This window comes from Columba livia, chromosome 20, assembly GCF_036013475.1.
Source record: "Columba livia isolate bColLiv1 breed racing homer chromosome 20, bColLiv1.pat.W.v2, whole genome shotgun sequence".
Classification (NCBI taxonomy): domain Eukaryota; kingdom Metazoa; phylum Chordata; class Aves; order Columbiformes; family Columbidae; genus Columba; species Columba livia.
In genome coordinates this window covers 8,224,796-8,240,633 of record NC_088621.1, presented here as the reverse complement: position 1 = coordinate 8,240,633, position 15,838 = coordinate 8,224,796, and the positions used below count along the sequence as shown (strand labels likewise).

The 15,838-nt window shown below is 43.2% G+C and overlaps 1 protein-coding gene across 7 annotated transcripts in view; it reads left to right on the top strand.

Annotated features, from left to right (window-relative positions):
• The window catches only part of AUTS2 (activator of transcription and developmental regulator AUTS2), a 716,369-nt gene that overhangs the window by 307,142 nt on the left and 393,389 nt on the right, over positions 1–15,838 (top strand). For all 7 annotated transcript variants that reach the window (XM_065036489.1, XM_065036491.1, XM_065036490.1 and 4 more), the window contains one exon: positions 11,448–11,549. In XM_065036489.1, the coding sequence (XP_064892561.1) occupies positions 11,448–11,549 (102 nt within the window). The remainder of the gene's footprint in view (positions 1–11,447; positions 11,550–15,838) is intronic.

Genomic DNA, 15,838 nt, shown 5'->3' with positions numbered 1-15,838 from the left:
TGGAAAAGGTTTCATGTGGATCCATCAGCACAGGGTTTGTCTTCCTTCATTTCCAATTATTTACAACTATTTTCATAGTTTTTTGGAATGAGTTTTGGGAGACTTGGGTTTTTTTATCATGTAGGTGAACAATAAGCGGTTCCTTTCAAAACCTGATTCAGGTGAATATTTCTCTTTGTGAGAACATACATCAAATACTTTTCCAGCGTAACAGTGAAGATACGCAGATTTTCCCCCAGCTGAGATGAATTTAAGGAAATGCTGTCCTGTGTGTGTTTTATACACAGTTCTCCATCGTGAAGAGCACAATTCATAATACAGTTTGTAATGCTTGTTATATGTGCCTTAAGTGTGAAAATTCATTCAGTAAGTCTCAACTTTGCTTAGAGAGCCATTAACATATCTTTCCAAGAGATTTTTGACCTTTTCCTGAATAAGCACTTTACAAATTGTTAAATGCCAGAATGAGGATTAATTCAAGTAACCATAATTTGATAGTAGTCCTGCCTTATAGGTTTTTTGCCCTTATCTTAAAACAATAATAAAACTCCTCTTACCCAGCATATGACCATATTTTCAAGACTGCTAAGTCGAGTACAATTCTAAAGCACGTGAAAGAGAAGTTAAATTGTTGTTGTGTTGGTGCTGCTTTTTTTTTTAATCAGTATAAGGTCTGACAAATAATTCTGGTGGACACCTAGTTCTCTAAATGGATTCTGTGTCCTCTGAGGTCAGTGCAGATGTTCCCCTTGGTTTCAGTGGGTGCTGCATCTTGCCCTGATTCTTTGCCTTTGTCTTGAGGCCGCAACACAAGGGCTGATACAACTGGCTGGCACAATGATTTTTGTGGAAATAAAGCTGGTTTTGGACTCGGACCGAGGCCACCAGCTCATCAGTCTGTCAAACGTTAAATCACCTTTGGTCCCTGTTGACAAGGGACAAACTCCACGATGTACCAGGAGACTTTTTGACATTTGCAAATAGGCCGACTCACTATTTCAATTAGCAAAGGTGGTCCAAGGTGAAAGCACAGTGCTGCAATATATTTTAAATTATTTTTCAGGATGAGAAAAGAATATAAGTAAGTGGAAAAAAAAAAAAGTAATACAAAAATAATGTAGAGCAAAGCCAAAAAACCAACAACAAGCTGGTATTGTTAGGAGTTTGGAAGCATTCTGAATTTTTCAAACCAGCAGCAGCTCTTAATATTTCCAGGGCAGAAATTCGATGAGATTTAAAACATGAAGTCACCCTGTGGTTTAAGGATGTAATTCTTCAGTGTTTCTTTTCCTGGTAGTGCCTGAGTCCTTGCCACCCCTTCCCACCATCGTCTCCTTCGTGGTGCCAAACTGAAGCTCTCATCTGAGTGAGAAGCAATCCAGGAGATGAAGAATTAAAACCATAACCCGCTCACTTGCCGATGTGGCTTGGCTCTCCGCAAAGCTGCGGCATCGGCTGCAGCCCAACAACCTGGGGCATCTCAGGGGTCTCGGCAAAGCCCCCCGAGCGGTGCAGGACAACAGGGTCGGGCTCCTTGAGCAAATACGACACTGAAATTATGGCCTTGGGTACAGGAAAACTCAGACTTGTTAGTGTCAGCCAGGCCCAGCGGTGCCGGCAACCTGCAATGCTGGAATACCTTGTTTTGTGAAAAGAGCCTCCCTCCAAAGAGGGTGGAGCGTGGAAGACAAAGGTTCCTCCAAGTGGCAGCTTGCCATCCATCAGAAGCTAATCCAGTTCAAACAACTCAAACACGGGTTCCTCCCTTTGCTTTTCTCCCGTTATTTGTGATGACTGGCTTCTCTTCATCTCCAAACTCATCTCCACATCAATGACAGCTGCTAATGAATTCAGATGGTTCAGTCCCTTCCCTTCTGTGCTTCTTCAAATAGATTTTCTTTGCCAGATACTTCAGTTCCCCTCTTCTGCTAACAAATTGGTACTGAGGTAGATTATTATGACTTTTGCTTCTATCATTCAAGCAAGGGGAAAATACAATATGTATAGACATGAGTTATATGTCAAAATGCTTTTACTCCCCCTCCACCCTTTTCCTTCACATTATTAAATTATAGAGAAATACTATCTTAATAGCCTCTTGGCCAAGTCGTAGAGAGCAGAGTTATGGTTCCCTTGATAAATTGCAAAACATTATTAAGTTTTGCTCTCTGGACTGAAAGTATTGGCATAAAAGGACATCAACCACAGTCATATTGGTCTTGATTGCTGCTTAATTGCTGCTTGTTTGTGTTAGAGATCATGTGGTTTGATTGATCTTGCCCTGCTTTTGTCATTATAGTTACAACTTCCTCGTTTTCTCCTTGTACAGAGACCACAGGATGAATTTAAATCTTGAATAATTTATATGGCTGGCCAGTTAAACGGCTTAAAATAGTATTATATTTTTAATCCAATAGCTCAACCTTCAAATCATTATTTATGCAACCAGTTATTAAATATTTATTCTGGGCTTATATCGAACTATGAAATAACAGGGCTCTTTTATGTAAACAGTGGCAAACATCTTGAGGTCCACCCATGAATACTGATATTTCCTCCTTCAAGACATTTATTTACTTCTGCAATGTTAACTGGGTGTCAGGTTAGTGGTCTGTGTGGAGGGAGAAAAGGATGATGGTGGCTGTGCCTTAATTCAAGCGAGCAAGGACAGTCACTCTGGTCTTTTTCAGGCTCAGCTCATGGAGCTGCTTCACGTCCTTAGATGTTCTCAAAAGGTCTCAACCCATCTCTCTTGTCTGTGCATGAGTGACCATCCTGGGGACTCGCAGTGGGTGAAATTCTACAGAAACTACCTTGGGTTGATGTTTGCCCTCATTAAAACAGCTGGAGACTCTTCAGCCGAATTTGCAGAGGGCTGTGGATAGACCTGCAGTGCTGTTAAGTTTTTTGACCTGCCCTGTTTGCTTTTTGTTCCATCATGTGATTCATTTTCTCTTCTTAGGTACTTAAGTGTTTTTCCAGTAAGTTATACATTTCAAAGTCAACCAGAGGCCAAGCAGGGTCCTTAGGGAGTTAGATGTCAGACACTCCGGGCTAAATGGGATAATATTTCTGTTTTCCTCTCCCCTTTCTGGAGATTCAGAGTAAAAGTGGGGTGTTTGCCTCCACTTCCCTACCTCACCTGACCTTTCCTGTACAACAGAAACAAGAACACCTTGGAGGTCCAGCTGCCAGTCGCCCCTGAAGCAAGAGCTGGTAATGGTCTAACAAGAAGGATCTGGAAAATCATTGCTGGGAAGCGCACTGAAACAGGCTATTCTTACCCAGAATGTTAGGGTAAACCTGCCGGCTTGGTTCACAATTTCTTCCATGAGCAAACCTAAATAGAATCATGAAAAACAAGTCAGTGGTAGAGATTGCAGCAAACACACCTACGCTGCTCCTTGTGGGGTGTTCCCAGGACTTGGGGGGGCACATGCAGCTGTATTAAGAGATTATGTCTGTTCCCATAGAATTTAAAACCTGATTTGGTGTCATACAAAGCAGAAGCAAGAACCATACATTGTGTAAATGGGCACCACTCAGCCAAATGACACGTGGGACTTGTGCGATACGTGGATCAGAACGTGGACGGATGTGTGTGTGTGTTACAAGGACGGTGCACTCGCACCCGGCAGGAATAGGCACGAAAGCAGCTGCTGTTCAGAGGTGCCCTTTAGCAGTGCAAAAGCCTGACACAGAGCCCTGGAAATCCAGAGTTGAGCTACAAACAAGCGCCACAGCGGGGCTGATAACTCTCGGGAGGGGCAGATGGATTCCACTCGGTTTGGCACCGTTTTGGCTGCCCCCGAGCAGCGCGGCCGGACCTGCGCGCCTCATCCCTGGCGGCTGCCGCGTCTGGCTGTGCAAGCTGCTTGGGGAGATTGATTGGTACAATGGAGTGCTTTGCAAGGTGTAATTTTAAAGGCCATATTTCTCACTGTGCAGCCATCAAAATGCAAAGGGTCAGAAGAAGCCTATATTTTTTTGCAATTCAGCTTTTAAAGTGTGCTGAAATACGCTTCATTTGGTGCAATTGCCAACAGCTTGCTGTTTCATACTGCTCTTAACAGGAGCCGGGGAACAGAGCAAGTCTGTTACACTTTATACGTTGTATAATGTATGTATGATTCTGGGGTGTGATGAGTTTATGCCAAATTTATCTTTGATTTCTGTATAAACAGCACAGAAAAAATGATGGGCTGCATTCTCTGTGTAACTTAGATAAAATAGAGCTACCGAGCTACTTCAGAGTACCTTCTGTGAGCTATATATCTAAGGTTGCCCAAGCATATAATGAAGGAGAAGAGGATCTGGAAATAAATGCTCGTTCTCTTTATCCCCCACCCCCGCGTTGGCAAGGATGCTATTTATTCTTAGCCCATGTTGCTTCTGCTGTTGCTACTGGGAGCAGAACATGATCGCTTGGTGTTTCTGTGATAAAAATGCTAAAGAGCCCAGTTCTGCCCAGGAGAAGCGGGGTGTAGCTCTGGCTCTTGCAGTAGAATCTCCCCTATTTATGGGGTAAGAGGACAAGTTCCTCTGCTCCAGTGCAGTGAGCAAGTGCAGCAGCAGGGTCTGGATCAGCTCAAAGGCAGCAGGAAATGACCGTCAGTGCTTTCCAATAAGTAAGTTAAAAACACCCTTGCTCTGTATCATAGAGCTAATTAGGTAATTGTTTAGAGTTATTTGTTCAAGTTATATTAGATTTAGATTTTTTTTCGTCAACAGGAAATTGGAAAAATATATGCGTGTGTTTATTCTAGTTTCTCATCAAAAGACTTTTTGAACAGGAAAATTACTTTTTCTTCTCAGTAGAGGCAGGAAGGAAACAGCAAAAGATAAGATCTTTCTTGGTGTACCTTGCTTGTACCATACAGGTATGCAAAATAAATCTTCATATTCTGGTAGAGATGTTGGATCCCAGGGTGATGCCGTGTAGGCCCTGATCCTCAGCAGCCGACAAATTCTTGGAGCGTGCGCGTTGGTGGTTGTAAGATTAAATATCAAGATATACACAGAGAACCTCTCTCCTAATGTTTTATTGTATCTCTTCGGTAATAGGATTTTTCTTTCCTGGTGTGAGAAATGTCTTTGTATTAATACTGTTCAGAGTCCACACAGGGTGTGAATTATCTTTTTTTTTTTGGTATTTATTGCCTGAACTTGTGTATTGTAAATATCCCTCCTCCTCACTGTCTCACCTCTCATTTGCTTTTGTTGTGCTGCTCATCTCTTTGCCCGGTCGGGCTGATGTGGTGGTGAACGTGGCTTCGTTAGCGATGCTGTGCAGAGCTCTTGCTCCAGACCCATGGCCGCTGTGTTGAACCATCTTTAAAGCTTTAAATGAAAGTATTTAAATGACAGCTGTTAATCGTGATTTAAATCACAAGTAGCAAGCCTTGATTTACACTGTTGTTGTTTTTCTCCTGCTATGAAGTTCTCCTTTTATTTGTTTTCATACAGCCAGATTTGTTCCCAATCATTGATAAAATATGTTTTCTTTGCAGTCAAATATTCAGTCTTACATGAAATCTGCCGTTGCTCTTTTTTAACTGACAGAGGACACTTCATGTGTGCGTTTGCTTGCGCAGGGACTGGTCCGTAGGCTGGCTTCAAGCAGAACTGGCAAAGCGGGTGTCACTTTGTGACCCCCCAGTCACACAGACAGGGCTCTAGTTAAGAGTTGTCACAATGTGTGCGAGAGCTGAGCTGACCAGAAAAGGATGTTTTCTTATTTATTCTAGGTATAATTTTAATAGCAGCACCCTTGAACTGAACAATGTTTAACCGATCACTCTTTATTCCACTGATGTTATACTTCTGATTTTTATACTAAATTACTTTGCTGTTTAGAATCAATTATGCTTCAACATGAATTGTCAGATTTTGAAGTCAAACTTAATAGATTTTGAAGTGAAAAACAGGGTTTTTTTAAAGTGCAAAGTGATGCTACATTTTATAATTCGCTGATGACTTTTCCGTGCTGGTGAGTGGATGGGGTTAGTGGAAGCTGCACTGAAGTTTTTGGCCCTGAGAGCACATCAAAAGCAGACTCCTCAGAGCATGTGGTGACATTTGTGTTGGAAAAACAAATAAATGGGTAAAATCAGGCAGGGAGGTCAGCTCCATAGCTGACTATGGAGTGCGCAGCATTTGGGAAATGTGTATGAATGCCAATAGTGACAAAAATCCACATCCCCAGAGCCTGGCTGGAGCCTGGGCGGCTGGGAACAGCCCTGAGAGCAAGTGCAGGCAAACGCTGAGTACATGAAGGAGCAGGTACAAGTGTCTTTGCGCTGCGTGGGGCTGGCGCCATGGTCGGGTTTGGGACTGGGCTGTAGCATTCTGGAGTCGGGAAGCGTTGCAAACCGAGCGTGCACAAGCCCGTTCACCAGCTGATCTGAGCTAGAGAATATATTCACCCAGGTGGGAGCTGGATTGGAAGAGTTTGGGGCTGTCTTGCCGTTGCAAAAGCTGTGTAAATAACGCGTGACAGGCAGAACGGAAAGCCTAAAATTCCCTTTCCCACAGTGGGGTTATGCCACCCCTCGGGGAGTAGATGTCCTCGTCCTCCAGGACTCTGGTACAGGCTTAGCGTGCTGGCTGCGCTATAACAGGGAGAAGTGTTAGTATTCATAACTTTAAAGTATAATGTAGTGAAATAATCCTTTAATTCCATATGGTGTGGAAACTCAGGCGCCTCGAAACTATACCATAGCTTGGATTTACTGCTGCCAAATGGTATGGGGTTTTAAATTAAAATATATGAAAAAAAAAAGCAGCTCAGTAGAGCTGCATTAGGGTGTTTTTGACATGATATATAAGCTCTGTGAAAAAGGCTTTTGCTAAATTCTCAGTAGGTTTATTTATTTTGCTTTTTGTAACTTGCTAACCAGGCACGGCTACTATGGGAATTATCACAAGTGGCTTAGGGATCCAGCCCAGCAAACCGAGGTCCTGAGAGGATGATGCTCCCTGTAGTCTGGGACTCAGCTGCCCTTTCATCCTCCCGTACACATCTGAACATGATTGACTGTCTCTGTCCTGCGTTCTTTTCCTTTCTGAGACAAAAGGCAACCCTGAGCCATCTTGTTATGGGTTGTCCTTAGGAGTGTTTTATGGCTGATGCCCCCCATCCTTTCATTTCCCAGAAGTGGCCGTCTAATGTGGTAACTGTAGCACTATTCTTGTAGATCTACCTTACCCTTTTACTTTGAATGGCAGAAGGAAGCACAGCAGAGAGCTACTTTCCCTGGGCACAGCTGAATATTCAGTTTGCACATTCGCTGTCGCAAAATAGGACTGAATATTTCCCTGCTGCAAAACCAGTTGCATTAGATTTCAAGTCACCTGAAAAGCTCTCCCTGCCCTGAAAGAAGAGTTGCTCTTAGTGCTTATGATTGCAGCAGTTTCATGGTGATGTGTTTGCATCGTTTTTGTTTATTCATAATCTTACCAGTTTCTGGCCATCTTCTTTGTGACCTTTAGGCCTGAGCTAGTCTCTCTTTTCCCCATCTCAAAAGGTCACTCAGTGCTATGTATCTCACGCCTCTTTTCCATGTGCTCTGTGTAACCTTCCCACTCCTTGGGTCCCTCCTGGCAGTTCCCGCTCAGCATCTATTTTGCATGATGTGCAGGGCAACGCAGTGACATGTCTGAAGTTTCTTGATTTAATTTAGTTTCTGAGCAGCTGATGCTTTTCACCGAACTGTGGTGTGGCGAGTCCCGCTCAAACTGCTGCTTGCTCAGGCTCCCCCTCAACAGGGCAGCGGGAGAAAATGAAAAAGCTTCTTGAGTTGGTAGGGAGATCACTGATTTAGAATCATGGGCAAAAGAGCCTCATGTGAGGAAAGCTAATTTAATGTATGGCAAATTAAAGTAGATTTGTATAGTGAGAAACAAATCAAAGATTGAAACACCTTCCCCCTGCTTCACTCCTTTCTTTCTGTGACCCTCAAGCAATGCAGAGGGATGGGGGTTGTGGGCTGTACCAGCTCCTTTTCCCTCCTCTGCCCTGTGTCACCCCATGGGTGACAACTCCTTGAGGACAAACGAGTTGTGCGGGCCCGGGGCTCCTGTGGGAACATCCCCGGGCGGTCCCTGCCCGCCTGCCCAGTACTCCCGTTTCGTTCGCGGGGTGCGCTCTCCCACTTGTTTCCCCGTTCACTCCTCAGTGCTGTGGCGTTTTTGCCCTTTTTTGAGCACTCTTTCAGCGCGGTGCCCCCAGCGGGGCCGAGCGGCAGCTGCTCCGGGGCCATCGCGGAACCGGCGGGAACCGGCCGGGCAGCGCGAGCCGCCCCTCAGAGCAGCGCCCGCCGCCGTCCGGGCAGGGGCGGGGGCAGCACACGGGCTTCGAGCGGGCTTAGAAAGGGAAGAATGAGAATCCAGGTGAGTGTGGGTGTTTGCACAGCTTTTGTTTTTGTTTGGTTTTGAATACACTTTGGCAGTGGAGCCACCTCAACCTTAGAAATCGCTGTTGGTCCTGCAGTAGCCCCTGGTGCAGGGAGTGGGAACATGGCGTCTGGTACATGTGGTGTGCTCTGCGGTCACCTCCCGGGAAACTCACTCTGGACAGACCATCCTTGGGACCTGTTGTTCTTCTCGCTTTCTAGGGAAGGAACTGGCTGTGGTGAAGAATCAGAAATAAAACCTGCTGTGGAGTCCTAGCACTTAAGCCAGCAGCCATCCTTCTAGATCCCATTTTCCATTTCGTATTTGGAGTAGAAAAGTGTAGTTACCAGTTCTGCTTGACTTCCAGTATCTTCTAATACTTTTGAAGGCATTACAAAATAATGGGTTCTGTAGTGCCATAAAAGTCACCCAGAAATACGATGTGAAGGTGCAGAGAACGATGAGGAGCTCCCGGGAAGGTTTTGGAGGATGGTTGTGCAGCGGGACCCGGCCCTGCCTCATCCAGCCCCAGCAAGTGCACTCACATCGCTCCTCATCAGCTTTGGGTGTCCCCATCCCTCACACCTGGGAATCCTTGAGGCTGCTCATTTGTTACAAGTCAGCGACACTCTGTTGTCAGGAGTTTGTGCTTTTGGATCTCAAATATGTCTGTCTTTCCTCCCTGTGAAACCCTGTGGATGGATCTCGACGTGGATAAATTCACTCCCAGTGTACAATGAAGGCGTGGAGTCTAATGCACTTTTTGCAAACCCTTTGTTCCCCGCTCAGTGCAAATTAGAAGAGTAGTGGCTGTGTTAATGCAGCAGGGTCCTCAGTGAGAGGCTTCAATAGACATTGTGGGAGTTTCATCGTGGCTTTGCTTTTTGTGTGGGATGCCCTGACAAGAACGACAGAGGAACAAGAGTTACAGTGTGGCACTACAAGTGCTTTCCAAGGAGGGCTGTTGCATTTTTGATGGGAAGCTGATTTTAAGGTTCCCATGCAGAGTAATGCACCAAATGTGTGCAGTGTAACTAAAGATCCGGTCCTTTATTTGCAGAGGGTTTTTGGCAGCGCTATGTTATTCAATGTCATTTTAATCTCAAGTGGTTGAATCTGTGCAAGTAGATCAAAATGAACCATTGCCTGTCCACACTAAGTGTTCTCATGTGCATGTGTAACTTTAGGTCCTTAAAAGAAGACAATGGGCACATTTCCATGCTTTATTTTTTTAATTTAGCGCAGATTGATGGGTTTTGGAATAAAATGTAAACCCCCAACAGTTTGGCACATGGAGAAACTCAACTTGGAATAACAGCAAGGAAAATATGGAAAGCTTATAAATCTTAAATTGGACTTACTTCTGAGTTTGCTGTCTAGTCTATGGAGTTCACTTTGTTCCTACAGAGTTACAGGCTCAGATATCTTGGTAATATTCTCTTACTCCTTGTAAATTGTGCCTAGAAAAATGACACCTGCTGGGTTTTTCTTCTCTTCTCTGTAAATAGTTGGAATTCTCAATGTAGAAGTATGAACTGTTATGACTAGTTAGCAAAGAACTAATGTGTGAAAATTGTGTACAAAATAAATGGAAGATCTAAAAATAAAATTTGAGACTGGGAAAAATTCTTCAGGCCCCAGTTACAAGAGTTTTTCCATCATTGAGCAAATGTTGACAGAAGACTGAGTCAGCGAAACTTGATCCATCTTCCTTTGGGTGGTTCAATTTTAAACCCAGGACCATAAAATTACAGTACACAGTGGTCCTAGATAAGATCTGTGAGTTTTATATGAAGTATTAGACTTCTTGAATTCGTTATCCTTTCCTTCGCCTCCAAAAAATGCTACCTAGGTCTATTAGATCTGACTGATAAACAATTCCATTTGAAATGAAAATCTTTTTACTTGAGATTTTCAGGCTGAGCTCTGGAATATTTAGTTTATTTATTAAATTGTAAGTGTTTGACAAATAGCTCTAGTTCTTAAGTTACATTTCCTTTGAGCTGAGAGTACACCTCTGCCATTTTTTGCAGTTGTCCTCATGAATTACATCTCAGTTGTGTATCTGAGCCTGTAGTTTTATATACTTTCTCCTTTCTTTCTTTTGACTGAGAGCACCCAAACCTGCCTTTTACTAACGAGGGGAATAAGGGATGAAGGTAAAGCAGCACATACATTTGCAGGTGCAGTTTGCTCTTGTAGGAAGAAACTGATGATAAACATTAGGGTGAGGATGCTTCGTGCTCTTCTTTAGTGAACCGGAGACAGAAAAGCAGCATATATGAGTGGGAATGTATATCTGCGAAGCAGAGCATAAGTGAATATCTTGCGTGTGTGCGCCTATAAAAGAGTGTCTGTGAATTTCTGCGTGCAGTGCTTTTCTGCAAAAACTGAAAAAAAGAAGAAAGGGGGGAAAAAGTTGGTGGAGAGAATTCATGGAGAAAGAACTTCTGGTCTCCTGTCATGAACTGGAGATTAGTGTGATTATCTATTTCTGTATGGTCTGAATAGAAATTATTATGAATATGTTAATAATTAGAATAAGTTAGGAGCTATCATTTGGTATTTGTTATAAGAATGTTGGTAAGTGTAGTAGGTCTCTCATAAAATACATCATTAGTATTTTCTTTGCATTTACCTCTGCTGACGGTATTGACAAATGTGATTTTAAATCTGAATTTCTGAAATCGACTTTTTGCCGGTATTAACCTCAGGAGTAACCAGTCTTCACAGAAGATCAGTGCAAATGAGGCATCAGCAAGGCGAAAACAAAATTTTAATACATTCAAGCAAAACACAGGGAAAGATACATTAAATATATGCAAGTTCAGCATTGCAGTAGATGTAGCTCTTGCTGTATGTATGTATATGTGCTTGTAGAGGTGTGTATAGCATATGTATATGGTGAACGTTCACTTCAATGTATTGCAAGCACCACATAAGCGCTACTTTGTTTAGATGTGGGGATGGGTTAGAGAAGAGCTGTGGACAAGGGGACTTACCCGAACCAGGCTAAACTCTTGATCTCTTTGTGTTTTTCTGTTTTCCTGCAGCTCAAGCCTGGCCAAAACAGTTGCCGAGACAGTGACAGTGAAAGCGCCAGTGGGGAATCGAAAGGTTTCCATCGAAGTAGCTCTCGGGAAAGACTCAGTGACGTAAGTAAAACTCCTGCAGCCAAATACCACTCTGATTAACCCCGGTGTAGTTTTCTGAGGGGTGTAAGTCGTAACAGGCTTTAGTTTCTGGGATGGTTTTTTTGCTAAAATCTCCTTCCCTTTGGGGGGTTGGGAGAAGAAGAGGTGACTTGTGTCTCCTGCTCCAGTTCAGTAAACTTTTTAAAGTTTGGTACAATGTCTGTGAAGATGCTTATTCATTTTGAAATAGTTGAAGACCATTTAATGAAGTTAAAATGCTCTGCATTGTTGAGAAGTGAGATGGCCTCTTTTTACCCCAAGCAGGGAAGGAGAAGAATGCATTTCTTTGGTTTAAATACTGTCTTTATGAAAAGTATTGGAGTGTCTATAGTGACTCATATAATTTATATATAATGAATTGATATAACATGGCCAACAATCGCATAAGCTCTGCCTTTATTGCTCTACCAAACTGCTGTGGAAGTTGCTAAGATGGCAGCTCTGCGGAGAGTGTTTTTCTCCGTTGAAGAATGCTGGCCATTCTCTGAATGACACGCATGAGTTATTCTGACATACGAGTGACCACAGAAATCTTTCTGTTGCTGCAATTAGATTATTATTTATTATGTGTACCATCACAATCCTTGAGTGTTTTATTCATGGCTCTGGGTCCTCTGTGCTACATGCTTTACCACACAGAATATAAAGACAGCCCAGTTCCGAAAGAGTATCTAAATTGGCGATTTTGTAGGTCAGATGCTTTGCTGGTAAAAGCATGGATAGCTACATCAGTCAGACCAATTTGTATCAGCCAGCAATCTGGCTCTACATTTAACTAACCCACATTTTGGAAATGGGGATTTTATCGATAGCATGTCCATGTGGATTTAGATGACAGATACCAGATGGTGTCCTCTGTAGGCCAGTCCAATAAAACTGAATTGAGCAGACATTTAAAGAAATACCTTTGTAAAGGATACATTTCGTTGTGCGAATTTGAGCCTGAAGGCATACAACTAGCAATTTTTGCTGAATTGTGCGTATCACTGGAACAGCCGCCTGATTATTTTTTTTTTTTATTCCTGTAGAGGTGTGATATCTGTAGCACTCTCCTCATCCCTTTGTCACATTATTTTAGAGGTCCATTCCTCCCCCAGAGCCAACCTTACGGGTACATTCAGACTCTTCAGAGCTTGCCCTTCGTAGCCGTTGGGTGAGGTCAGTCTCAGTGCTGTAAGGGATCTTTGGGAGAGTGAAACGGGAGGAGATATGAGTAGATGCGCAGTGCAGGTAGCCGTGGGCGGCAGCTGACCGTCAGCCTGTTGCCGTTGCCATCCTGGCTTGCTCTGAGCCTTGTGACAGCTGAGAAGTCACTGCAATGAACTTCACAATTGCACATCACCTTCCAGCAAAAAAATTCACAGCTCCTTACAAACATGGTTTTAATTTAGCCTTGTCACTCCCTTGCAGTGTGCTGAGTGGAGAGCTCTGGGGCTTATTTGAGCTTCCCAGCATCTCACAGTATTGCAGTGGCAGACCTGGCAGGGAGAACATAGCCCCGGTTCCCCTTCCACTGATCAAATACAGTTTTTCTTTGATGTTTTTACCATACTTACCCTTTGTCTTGGCACTACGGTGAATTAAAAGGAGTGGAGAACACATGTAACTTCCCTAGTGCACCCGAGCGACAGCACAGAGATTTGCAGGTTGCTCAAAAGGAACGTTATCTAAATATATGTGAAAATGTATATTGTAAAATTGTTATACATTATTTCTGTTTTGCTTAATAAGTAAGTTCCTTTATACTTTGAAAATTCATTGCAACACAAGCTTGTGTCTCTGTGGTCTGGTGTTGCTGGGTTCAGCTGAGATTTGAAAAACGTGTCAAGATAACTCTCTTTTTGCCTGAGTGTGTGGTGGCCTTTCCCACATGCTTTCAGTGGAGAAAAGTAAACGCTATTCTGCATTTCTCTTTCTCCCAAAGACAACACTCCATGTTTTTAAATCCTGGGGCCTTAGAAAGTGGTACTGATGCTTCCACTTCCAGCTATGGGTGAGCACACCTTGAAGTGTCCTCTTGTACACAAACATGCATTAAGAGCTTAATGAGGTTATTTTAAGTAATACCTTTTGAAGGGGTGAGTTGTCTAATGGTATCCACCAATTACTGTCCAGAAAAAAATGCAGACAAGAGAGTTTCCTCTGAAGATCCTTTCCTGATTTTAACACTATTTTCTCAGAAAAAATATGCGGGAAGTTGTGTACTCAACAGAAGATTGAACAAAAATAAAAAACATCGCAAGCAGATTAACCCTGAGGTCAGAAAGCAAATTTTGAACATGAGATATAATGAATCTCCACTGATGTAGCCTGACAGCATTGTAAGATTAAGCATGGCTACTGCATGGAAATATGTATAATGAATGAAGTGCATATACTCTAGGTGGATGATCAATTTTCAAATCCCTAGTTGTAAGTAAGCTGTTGAAACAGAAACGTTAGCTTCATGAGCTTTAATGCGGAGCCTAAGTGATAGCTTAGTGACAGATGCAGAATGAGGGAGGTAGTATAATGAATATCCAGTTGCAAACTGACATGTCAGTGGCTCCATTCCCTCTCCTGTCAGATATCTTTTAACTCTGCATATTGTAAATGTACCTGCAGTCCTTGGATAACACAGATTGATGCAAAGTGTGTTTACAAGGGATGACTCCTTTCCAGCCTAATGAGATCCAAGCAGGTAATTTGCAGCATTTGCAAGAGAGGTGGTCAAAAATGAAAAGAAGATAATTCAATGAAAAGACCATGTTAAATAGGAGACTTTTCTCATAATGAGGCTTGAAATAGCATCAGACAGTAGGAAGAAGAATATCCTATGTTCTTGTCAGATGCAATGCAGTGAGACTGATTTCCATCAATTCCTTTCTTTGTCCTCATCTCGCGCACTTGTACGCACAGGCACACACCCCTCTGTGAGGGAACATAATTAGCAGAGAACTTGACCTCTGCTAGATTGGGGATAATGATTGCTCGAATGCTCCATTGCAAGCATTTGACAGTGCCCTAATACATCTCCACGTCTGAATTTCATAAATCCTTTTCTCTCTGCCTTTCTCCTCTATATAGTATTTTTTGGAATGACAACTTGTTTTTTCCTTTGTGGACAGAGGTAGCTCCAGGGGCCTAAAAGAGAAATTGGAGAGCTGCTCCTTCTTTATATATAGGGTGCTGTAGTCAATTTAATCTCATCAAAATCTTGCCAGTAGTAGAATTCATTTTGTTGAGATTTTGCTTGGAGACAAGATGGCAGCGTTTTCTCTTTTCCTCATCTTGGAGCTCAGCCAGCTTGTTTTCCTTACCTTTCTGTGTGTATTTATGTTTGATTGAGTCTTCCCAGTTTAGAATACATGGGTTGCTTTTCAGCCATGTTTTCAAAGCAGCCAGGTGATGAGGAAAACATCAGAATTACAGCTAACCTGGATGATAAATGCACAGAGTATTCAGCCACCTCCTTGCTCATAAAAAACAAATCCAAAAACCTGATTTCTTTGGTGCACATTCCTAAATTCCTGATCTACCACAGAACTGAAGCTCCCACTCAGATGTAAAGTCATCGCTAGTCCCGTTAAAAATCTGATGTCTGTGGAATGAACTTTGCTCATCGTTTCCTTAACGAGGATGCAGTTGCAGTGCCAGGCTGCACTGTTGGAGAGGGCTGCCCAGCAGCCTTGGGCACCCTCAGCCCTGCCCGCTGCTTCCAGTAAGGGATTGAATAGTAAAAGCCTCTGGCATGTGGTCACGGTAGGCAGCACAGATCTCCCACTCTTGCTGCACAACAGGAGCGTGGGCTGCCTGGCCTTTGCTGAACCTTGGTACCTTTGGTACCTTTCTGCCTGCAATATTGTTCCAATTTTGAACAGGGAGTAGGACAGGAATCTTTCCATTTGTCCCCTACATTAAAGGTCTTGGGCTCTCGTCAAAGCTGGCACGCTCTTTGTGAATGCTTCCCTTTCCCCGGTGATTTGTAGCTGTGTGTTCCTATTGTGGTGTGTACTTTGTGCTTGAGAATAGGTATCAGTGAGGAGTAAGTCCTGGAGTGCCCTGCCCATGGGTTCGTTGCTGTCTGCGTTGGGAAGAAACGTGTCTACACCCCCAGCAGTGTAATCCTGTGGACAGCTCACCATTTTGGCCTCAAATATGGGATGTTTTCAACTCTGTCTTCATTCCTCCCACCTGTGTACTGAGCCCAAAGAAGGACAAATTGAGGAACAGTCTTTGGGTTATGTGCTCTGAAATCCTTAGAACTTTTC